This window comes from Patella vulgata, chromosome 3 (genome assembly GCF_932274485.2).
Source record: "Patella vulgata chromosome 3, xgPatVulg1.2, whole genome shotgun sequence".
NCBI classification, from domain to species: Eukaryota; Metazoa; Mollusca; class Gastropoda; family Patellidae; genus Patella; species Patella vulgata.
In genome coordinates, this window is record NC_065881.2 from 55,848,572 (window position 1) to 55,859,213 (window position 10,642).

The window sequence follows — 10,642 nt, forward strand, 5'->3', positions numbered from 1 at the left end:
CAACACATTAAAATTTTTAGAAAATTTGAGAAATTACAATAATAAGATGAAACCGTTAACTATACGTACATCGCCACCCCTCTCAAACCCTTGTTCTGCTTTTAACCCAAATATATTGTTCCATTTGTGTTAATTTCAAAAACAAGTTACACGAGGGCGGGGTGGGATCTTTTTTGGTTACATTGCTCAGTTTATAGTTTGTATTCTTTGCATATCTTTAAAAAATATTTAATAGAAACATATTAAATGCTGCTTATAATAGGAAAATAAAACTGGATTTGTCTAAACGAGATCAGCGAGATAGATCATGTCCTTTTCTTGTAAATTGTTTAATTGGTGGTCAACTTAAAGGGAATAAAATGGTGTTATAGTGATTTAATGACCGATATTTCAATGACGTTATGTAATTAATAAATGTAGTATAAGAAGTGTGATAATGATAATGACAGAAAAAATAAGTGACTTAATAATGGTTGAGACCGAAATGAACAAGAGGAAGAATGAGCAAATAAAGAACACCGGTTTAAAGAGTGAGCTGTTGATGAGTACTACCATATAATGTATTCTTTTAGTATGTGATTTATTGACAAACAAAATGTAGAGAGCTACCTTTACTTCTCTATGCGCAATGGGAATAACTTTCAAGTAATGAAAGAAAATATGGAACCAAGAAAAGGACACTATTACAGGTTACTGATTGCTGCTAGACAGTTATTGACGGGAATGTCTTTTTAAAATAAATTAATATAAATAGGGTGATGTTATCTGATTAGCTATATAAATAGATGGTTTAACTTATGGGTTGTTGGAATTATTTAACTGAATATTTGTGACATCGTTATAAGACAAGATATAGTTTAAAGATATATTCCTTTGTGGTTTGAGGTCATAATTAAAAACTTGTTGATTAGAGAAAATATTAAAATTATGAAGAAGGGATTTTGATTTTGGCTCAAAACAAAACATCCTTTCTTGTAGATTCCATGAAAAATTTAAACCATACTTTTGAGCTGTCACTTTCATTTATAACTTTATTTGTTGGGTTCACTTCATTTAGATTGAGATTTCACGAGATGACCTAATTTACCTCGAAGGAGCATACCTTAAGTATAAGTGATTAAATACATCTGATAGATATTAAAGGTACAATCGACTGAAATTAAAAGAACATAAACAAATAAATACATAATAAATTAGAGTCATATAAATTATTGTGAGATACATACAATGACATTCTAATTATAAATATGTCTATCGCCACTTCTTCACACAATGTAGAAAAAAAACAACAAAAAAACATGCAATGAATAAATAATATAAATAATACACGAGCCATCACTGTACACACATTTAAAAATCAAAAGAAAACAATTTACAATAAATAATAATACAGTAGTGTAATTTAAATTAATTAATAAATAATGCATTTTGCTGCTTCATTCCATATTTCTTAATAAATAATTATGTGAACTTTTGTCATTTAAAAAAATTTGAATAAATTATTTGAATATACATATTTCTGTTAATACTAATAAATACTATAATTTTTAGAATATCAAAGGTATTAAATACAATACGCCTCGTTAATTTCTTTTTTATATTTATGATTATTAACAATTTTTATTTTATAATTTGTATTAAATAAATACATATCCTTAAAGATTTACGTTTCACCAATTGAGACAATAATTCATAGACCTTAGACCAAGTAAAAACATTTTAAACATAATTATATTACAATTTATAAACAGACAACTAAGAATTATGTAACGGTATATTACACACGAAATACAATAAATAAATAACCAAATAATGTTACGCGAAAAAAGAGAGTACATTTGAGGGTGTATATATAGACACTTCAAACACACTGATACCAAATCATAGACTAAAACATCATACATAGTCAATGATAGATGATTATTATAGTATCAAAAATAAATATCAATAAGCAAAATAAAAGGAAAAACAAGAGTTTGACTCATTCATTTGACACCGCTTACGCAAAATTTAAGACATAAATATAGGAATGCACAGGATTATAAAAAGGCACGATAGGTGAAGCTATGGTTTTATACATACACTCGTGAAACATTAACTATTGTTAATCCCCTAAATTAAATTGACTTGATAACTACCAGTAAAAATATGGATTTAACAGTGTCATTTAACTAATGCGTTAACAAACAGTTTTCTATATTACTGACCATGCACACTTTTGGGGGAGTTTAAAGTCTCGTGGACATAATGATAATTTATGGACGGAAGAATGAGCTAAGGAAAATACTTTTATATAAAATGCTTTGACACATTGGAAAGAGCTTAACAAGTTTCTTTATATTAGTTTGAAAATAGCTTCCGCTCACTGATATGGTACCAAACTGGTCCACCGTAAATACTGACTTGGCCGCTAATAACACTCCATAGGGATGACATCATGACGAGTTAATTAGCCCTCGATATCAACTTTTTTTTTCATCTGCAAATTAAATTCTAAAGCATTTGTTTTTAAATTATTAAGAAAACAATAAATAAAGGTATTTGAAATATATCCTAATAAAAAATGTTTCTTATTTAATATAAGTGGGAATATAAAAGTACGAGGAGTCGTTTAACGAGTAACGGGCACAAACTCTGCCCGGACCAGTTTGTATTACTACGTGTGTTATTGAGTTGTTGGTAAGCATTAGAATATGACGCCTTACGTAGAACTATACTGCACGCGAATTTAAGGTCATTTTGCACAGTCGTAAAAGAAGCCTTTCGCATTACAAAAATTGTGAAACAGTTTCATATGGTACGCGACATATTAGTGAACGGGAGTTATCAGAGGCTGGAGAATTCGGTCTTGTTCGAAAGACGAACAGCCGAATGGTGTATTATACGAATCATATTTATGATTTATGAAGCCCAGTTTTAGGTAGTTAGATTGTTATTTATATACATTAAAGACAGGAAAATACTTGTCTAATAGATTTAGCACAGTCGAAATATATAATTAAAGTATAAATATTCAATAATAAGCAAATTTCCTGCTATGTTGTAGAAACTCAGCCAAAGTCTACTAATGTTAGCTGCTGTCATTCTCGTTATCGTCTCAGTCTTCAAGACTGACGTGTCACCACGTAATACAAGTTAAAAACGACCATTGGTCCACACAAAATAACAATGAAAGCCAATCAAAGCGCAGTATAGGTCAATCATGGTGGTTTCTGCACTCGACAGGCTAAATGAGGAACAAACACAACGATAGATGGATGTACTGATGCTATAAAACTAATGAGTGGCAATGATTCTCCAAACGTAAGGAATAGAATATGAGAATTCTTGAAAGCATTTAAGAAAGGTAATGTTTTAAAAGGGCTAACATTACTAAGCACTATGGGTAACCTTCTGGTCTCTATTCTTATACTAGCTGGTAACCTCGTTCACCGTTAGGAGAATACAATGCTTGGTCCGCAAAATCTTTAATTTGGTTGCTGCTTCAACGTTTCATTCCGGAAGCTGTATAACTTTAGTTTCGAAATCTTTGACCTCTCATACAAGAGGACTCCTCGTGCTTATAAAGATAACTCTTTAACGCAAAGGCCTTACCGCAACGACCACAAACGTAAGGCTTTTCTGTTGAATGTGTCTGCACGTGTGCTCGAAGGTTTGATTTATCTGCAAAGGCCTTTCCGCATTTTGGACAGGAGAAGGGTTTTTCCCCAGTGTGTGTGCGGATATGTCCTTGTAACAGCCATGGTCGACTGAACTTCTTACCACAGTAGGCACACTCACAGCCTTGGTTGTGCGTTCGTACGTGCATACTGTAAGCAGGCATTGAGACGTAAACCTTCTCACAGTGTGGACATTTTCTGGCCTTCTTATCATTTGTACTACGGTGTGTCTGGCGATGACGAGCTAGGTTACTGGGTGTACTGTAATTTTTACCACAATCAATACAATCATGTGGTTCATCATCTGGACTATGCTCATCGTGTGGGGAGTTTAGAAGGACGTCATTCAGTGATCTACGAGCCAGATATTGGGTATTTGTAACTTCTAAGCTAGGAGGAGGGGGTGGGCTCATTGAGTTCTCTCCCCCCATTGAGTAGTCGATGGCCTGTTCGGTAACATCTCTGCATACTGCCTTCCTAGGACTCTGTATCATGAGATCGTAGAGCAAAGATAAGTTAGAGTGACAGCCCCAGCCATAGTCAAGATCTGGAGATATTTCTGTTCTTGTTTCAGTCTGTGTAGAACACCCACTATCACTATCGCCGTCATCAATAACAGACTTCCTATCTGTACTATCTGAAACAAAACAAAAGTAGTATGTTTTTACTATTTTTCTATTTATAGTAAGACAACTTTATTACACAATTTTAACCCGTCCACACAGGGGTTAATATAAAACTGCGCTTGACTATATACTGTAAGGAGTTTTATATTAATCTGTGTCCGTCAAACAATCTAATGAATAAAGGGGTCTATAAGGACAGTATAGGAATGTATTGTGGTGTTGTAGGTTAGATGATAATTTAAAGATAGGTAACAGGTGTATACAATAATAAGATGAGGTTTTGGGTTGAGTTGACCACATCTAGCTATACTACTGTTTATACTGTCAATATATCTACCAGATGTACTAACTCTAACCTCACTTCAACTCCATTTGTATGAATCATTGCATCTATTTCTATTTATTTGACGAATTTATACCCATCTTGTTATTAAACTACTTGTGGAAGAGTATTCCCTCAAGGTTATCAAAATATTTAATTAAATAAATTCAATTTATTCCCAGATCATTAACTTAAATATTTAATGGTGGAGTATATCGCCATAACCAATGGCCGTCAATATTTTCAGAAGCATTGGGTACGATCATCTTCCACCCATTAAATTGTTTTGGGAATATGGTGTTTGTCTGTATGCTTTGTCAGTCATAATTTATCCGCAAGAGACATTGTATTAACGCATAACCCTCGTTAGAAATATATGAACATACTATGCGCATTATTATGAAATGGTTATCCAAAAGTGTTTTTTTTCAAATTCTTAAAGTTCCCAGCAGCCTTTCGTAAATTTCAATTTGACAGGATGATGACTAATACATATGTATTTAATACTACATATATACAGATAGTAAGTACAGGTATAGAAAGAGACATGTATATTAGATTAGTAACGACTGACATTATATATCATATAAGTTTTTTATAATGCTCTCACACGTCATGTATATAATATAGTTTATCTTATGCCATGTTTAATAACATCATACACTTATCTAATATAGATAAAATATACAGTTTTTCTACGATATATAATCCTTTATTTATCAATATTGTGACGCATCCCAGCAAACAACTTGTAAGCATGCATGAGAAAACCTATTAAAATATTTTCTCACTGAATTAAGGAAGGTGAATAAGTTGTAGGAAGAACAAAATAATTAAGTACACCGGGGTGATATGATAATTTAATATCTACATGTAATATGTAAATCAACGATTACGAATGCTACATATCAGTCATAATAGTTTAACGATTTATGTAAACTAAAATCAAAACCCCATGTAGTAAAATAAACACTGTATATCTTCTATGATAAAACGGTATCAACTAACTTTTATTGGAATTTTAGATATAGAGCATCTAACAAAATTTAGAAACTTCTCATCAAATAAATGTGATTATCTAAATGTGGCATAGGGTGTTCTAACGAGTCCCTTTATTGAATGGGAAATGTGTGAGGCGCAAAACAGGTCAAATAGTCACCACAAAACATAATGTTTGAACTTGAACGTCATCAGATTGAAAAAGTAGAATATTATTACTACCACCGTTTTTATTTCACGATCACGGTTGTACGGTAGATCCCGGGTTCGAACCTGATTTTGGCCGAGCACGGTTCCTAGGGATTGTCTACGCTAGCTAGGAAAAAACGTCTAGTCGTTCGGATGGGACAAAGTTGGAATTCGATGAAAAGAAGGAAAAAACGCCGCTATCCGTGAAGATGTTCTGTCATAACACACATAATGGTGTATACGCTCTGTTGGTGCGAAAAAGTCGGAAATCAAACCCCATTTCATTTCGCTTAGAAGTTGCCAGTTATGAGTGTACTGAAATTATGACACACTGGTCTATATAAATCAAACAATGCAGACAATATAAGAAGACACCCTAGGATAAAACAGTTGGAATTATGCCAAACCAGTCATTCAGAATAATAGTAAAGTTGTTGTAGAATCGGAGAGGTTGTCAGCACAGTGTATTTCAAACATTGGTACATCTTAAAGATAACATGGTATCTTTAATAAAGATGAAATACTTTTGGTATTTTAATACATATAATACATCCCATAAGGTGTATTTATTAGATATTTTAATACATGTAATATAAATTGTATATACTAGGTATTTTAATACATGTAATACATACCATACATAGACTGTATTAAACTAGATATTTTAATACATATAATACATCCCATAAGGTGTATTTATTAGATATTTTAATACATGTAATATAAACTGTATATACTAGGTATTTTAATACATGTAATAAATACCATACATAGACTGTATTAAACTAGATATTTTAATACATAAAATACATCCCATAAGGTGTATTTATTAGAAATTTTAATACATGTAATATAAGCTGTATATACTAGGTATTTTAATGCATGTAATAAATAGCATACATGGGCTGTATTAAACTAGATATTTTAATATTTTCGCTTCTACCCAGACTTTGTGTGGCCATATCATTATTCTTGGCGTTGTTTATTTAATTTAAAAGATAAGGAAAATGAATAATGATGGCCATTGTGACGTGCTTTGCTATTTCTTTAACTGACGGAGTCTCGGTAAGTAGGACACTCTCATTAACCCGGGTGTTCTCTGGTTCGTCCCCTGTGTTACTTGGGATTTTACTGCCATATTTCCTTTTGTCGGGGATACAGGACGGAAGACCTGCTGTAAAAACGTCCCATAGCGGTACTGCCAGGTCAAAATGTCCCTCATAGCATATGACATGACGTATTTCCGTTTTCATTCGCCCGATTAGTGCAGAAAAGTAAGACTTAATATAAACCACTGATATTACAGAAAACGTGTCCGCAATTGGTTGATGAACAATATCATTGTCCTATGTTAAATAGTTTGCTTCAAATGAATGGGGGGGGGGGGGTGGATGGTCGAATGGTTCGCACGTGCGTGCTGTATCATAAGGCCTGTCATTGAGTCAACTGGCGTGGTTTCGAATCCCCGGTTGTACGTGACAAGGAGTCGGGTCGCCTGTCCAACCTCGTGGGTTTTCTCCGGGTCCTCCGGTTTCCTCCCACTGCTAAAGACCCCTACGCGCAAGCGAATGATTGAAATAAAATTAAACCATATGTTAGTCCCCAAATGACCTAGTTTGTGTCGAGTGGACGTTAAACCCCATTTCTCCCTCTCTCTTCTCGCTTCAAATGAAGATAAATTTGAAGACGCAACAACGAGAAATAACGATAGAGGCATCGTTACACATTGTATGGTGTAAGTATACATAGGAAATTAGAAGCTGTAGTTGAGGATATCAGGTGTCAGCACTGCCTTCTGTCCTCGGCCTTCAGAACAAAGAAAGTCGATTTATCTAGTGCTGCCATCCTGGAGAAGATCTGGGGCGAAAGTTGAGGCTATTAAATTACTGGTTACATATAACCGACGCGTGTACAGGGAGGGTGCAATCAAGTTTACTCATAACTATACAGCTATCAGTAAGCATTTATAGAGTTTAAACAAATTAACAGCACCATCACCTTTCATTTCATTTTGTTTGAAATAACGATATACATTAATTGGTTTTAGTTTTTAAAATCTAATAAAAAAAAGGATTTTCTTTTTTATCTTTACATGAAGAAAGGAAGTGTCTACTAAAGATAAGAGATTTGATGATTAACGATGATTTAATAGGTATACAGACTGCGCTATGTCATCTTGAATTATCAACAATGAGAGGAAATAATAAATTACACATCAAAACGTATGAAATCTACATGTCAACAATAATAATAATATATTATATTTGATCGACAGGTAGATTATCTATATAATGTCAGTTGGATTATTTTATTGTGTTAGTTCTTTTGTGTAGGTGGAAAGACAAGACAGGCATGAAGAGTGGTTTGGCACTACTCCAATCTGAAACGTCTAGTGGACTAACTAACAACAGACCACGTGTTTCGACAACTTATATACATGTTATTCCATGAAAAATGTACTTACTCAATTATATCTTTCATTTGAAATTACTAATGAACAGGTTTATGTTTATAAGCAACGTAACTAGCCATTTATATAGGGTTTTATAATTGTCTGTCATATTAATGAGACATGCCAACAATAATCAGTGAATAGCTAATTGAGCAATCAATGAGTGTCATTTATAAACATATTAGTGTTTGGTAACAATCTTACCTTGCAAGGAGGAATATCGTTCTTCTTTTTCTTCTACAAAATTTGAAAAATATCTTCTGTTTGTGATCATGAATATACGCGGCATGTTTAATCCTCCTTGCACCAAAACAAATACACCCTCCTTAGCTCGTGCCAAAATTCTCGTGGCTCGCGACGCTCTCGTGTCAGACTAAAAAGATATTGTGCCACGCGCAGACTCGTTCCTGCAAGTTTCTCTATGTGTGGATGCAACAAGTGTCAAGTGATCGTCTGCCCGTCTTTTTGTTTTCGTTGATCACCAGATGCAAGCCATGGTATACCCCCTGATCAGCCTGTTGCAGCCATTAGAAACGAGTCTCCGCTCATCAAATTACCAGAACTGTCGGTGGCAGCTCACCACCAATATTAAATTACACCTCTTCCATGATTCAAACCGACGTCTGCACGCGTAAGTTTGCGAGAGACAAGAAGGCAGGGTAAAAGATAATTAGAAATACAGAGGAAACGAGTCTACAACTTCTCCTGTACTTCTTCACGTTCTTGTACCAATAAATGATTTTAGGGTTGTTTTTAATTTCCCTGCCATGTGTTTGAAACCAACGTTTTCAAGATGAAGACAAAACCTTGTTACACCCTGTTTCATCAGTCTTAACTATGAGATAATGGAGTGAGAATTAATTGCCTGCAGTAAACTTTATGTTGTTAATGAAAACCATCGACGACACGTTTAGTTTATGGTAATTACCATCTGGTAAACATGGTCTGAATGACCACTACTGACTCCCCACTAAGCCTAGTCAGTGGCCAAATCATCTAATTTGTCTTAAAAGTTGTCTTCTTGTCAATAATATTATCGTTATCATTTACTGTAATCATAGAATCACAGATAGTATATAGCTAGATTAGATTATCTTCCATAATATGGGAATTAATTAATAATTAGAGATGTTGTTTTAATTAATAGATCATCGAAACAAGAGGCGCATGCCAACCACCTTGCCTGGCCGTCTTCGCCTTTTGATTGCCCTGTCACCGTTGTCTCTTCGATCTCCGTCCACACTTTCTTATCCGATAGAATTTTCAAATTTTTGAATATTACTTCTCAGTTCTTCTGATATCATTGTTTTTGTTTATATTGTAAAATCTTGTAAATGATGTTGTGGTGTTTATATTTGGGCCTTTTTAAATAGGAATTACTAAGCGACGTCCTATGTACACGATACGGGCGACTTAGATTAGCTGGTTACCTTTTGTTTCCTGTATGACAAACTATCTTTACATTTTGTTACCTTTCACTAAGTATATTCGAAATAATCAACAACCCAATAAAATGTCTGCCCTAAAGCTTTCAAGAGTCTTAATGGGAATAATCCTTCAACAACTCTGAATTTATTGAATAGATATAGGATATTGTCTATCCAGTAGAAATTCGTCTCTTTATGTACCTATCATGTATTGATATTTACTTGTACTATTTCTACAAGACAAAGGATGTTGATTCTCTGAAGACAGATCTATAAAAACAAACAATATAAACATAATGTATCAATTGATGTGTTATATAGTGACATGTATCCACATCTCCCCCTTTCTCGTTGTATATATACATATACAGGTGATACAGAATTACTAACACGTGGGTGGTATATAATATACCTGATAATATACAGTAATATCAGTATATATTGTTACCAAAAATGAAATGAAATGAATTTTAACGTCCCACCTTTCTGACCCGATTGGGCTAATGAAGACGGGTAAGCATACGAATACTCTTACAACGAATCCCTACTGTCAAGGTGTCTTTCACGTGCACGTCATTCTGTACACGGAGCCGCGATATTTCTTCCCATCCGAACGTCTAGACACTCACTGCACCACTGACAAGGAGAAAGTCACGCGGAACTTTCTCGGCCAACATCCGGAGCGAACCCGAGACCTCCTGGTTAGCGAGCCAGAATCTTAATCACTGAACCACCGCGCCTCCCTCATTATATCACAAGGAACCGGACAATATAATATGTGGTCATATAAAATACTGTTCAAAATAATTGAGGTTTGATATATTCAATACGAACCAAGATTGTGCCGGGCAAAAGGTTCACTCCCCCGAGCGCGAGAAATTGTTTTGACAAAAATTGACTGCAATTGGTGCTTTCTAGAGTATATCTTGAGTACCAAGTCTCCTCTAGGGACGGCTTTACTTACAAAT

At 34.2% G+C, this 10,642-nt stretch overlaps 1 protein-coding gene across 1 annotated transcript; it reads right to left on the reverse strand.

Annotated features, from left to right (window-relative positions):
* Positions 1–1,582: 1,582 nt before the first annotated feature.
* Positions 1,583–8,858, reverse strand: LOC126816008 (zinc finger protein SNAI2). Its single transcript, XM_050542137.1, has 2 exons — positions 8,452–8,858; positions 1,583–4,296 (listed from the first exon to the last, which is right to left on the reverse strand). The coding sequence occupies exons 1-2, from the start codon at positions 8,534–8,536 to the stop codon at positions 3,515–3,517; spliced, it is 867 nt and encodes a 288-aa protein (XP_050398094.1). The 5' UTR covers positions 8,537–8,858; the 3' UTR covers positions 1,583–3,514.
* Between the last annotated feature and the right edge of the window lie 1,784 nt (positions 8,859–10,642).

Coding starts and splice junctions, on each gene's coding strand:
- LOC126816008 (XM_050542137.1), bottom strand. CDS start 8,536: ATGCCGCGTATATTCATGATCACAAACAGAAGATATTTTTCAAATTTT. Junction 4,297..8,451: donor ACGATATTCCTCCTTGCAAG/GTAAGATTGTTA, acceptor GTTTTGTTTCAG/ATAGTACAGATAGGAAGTCT.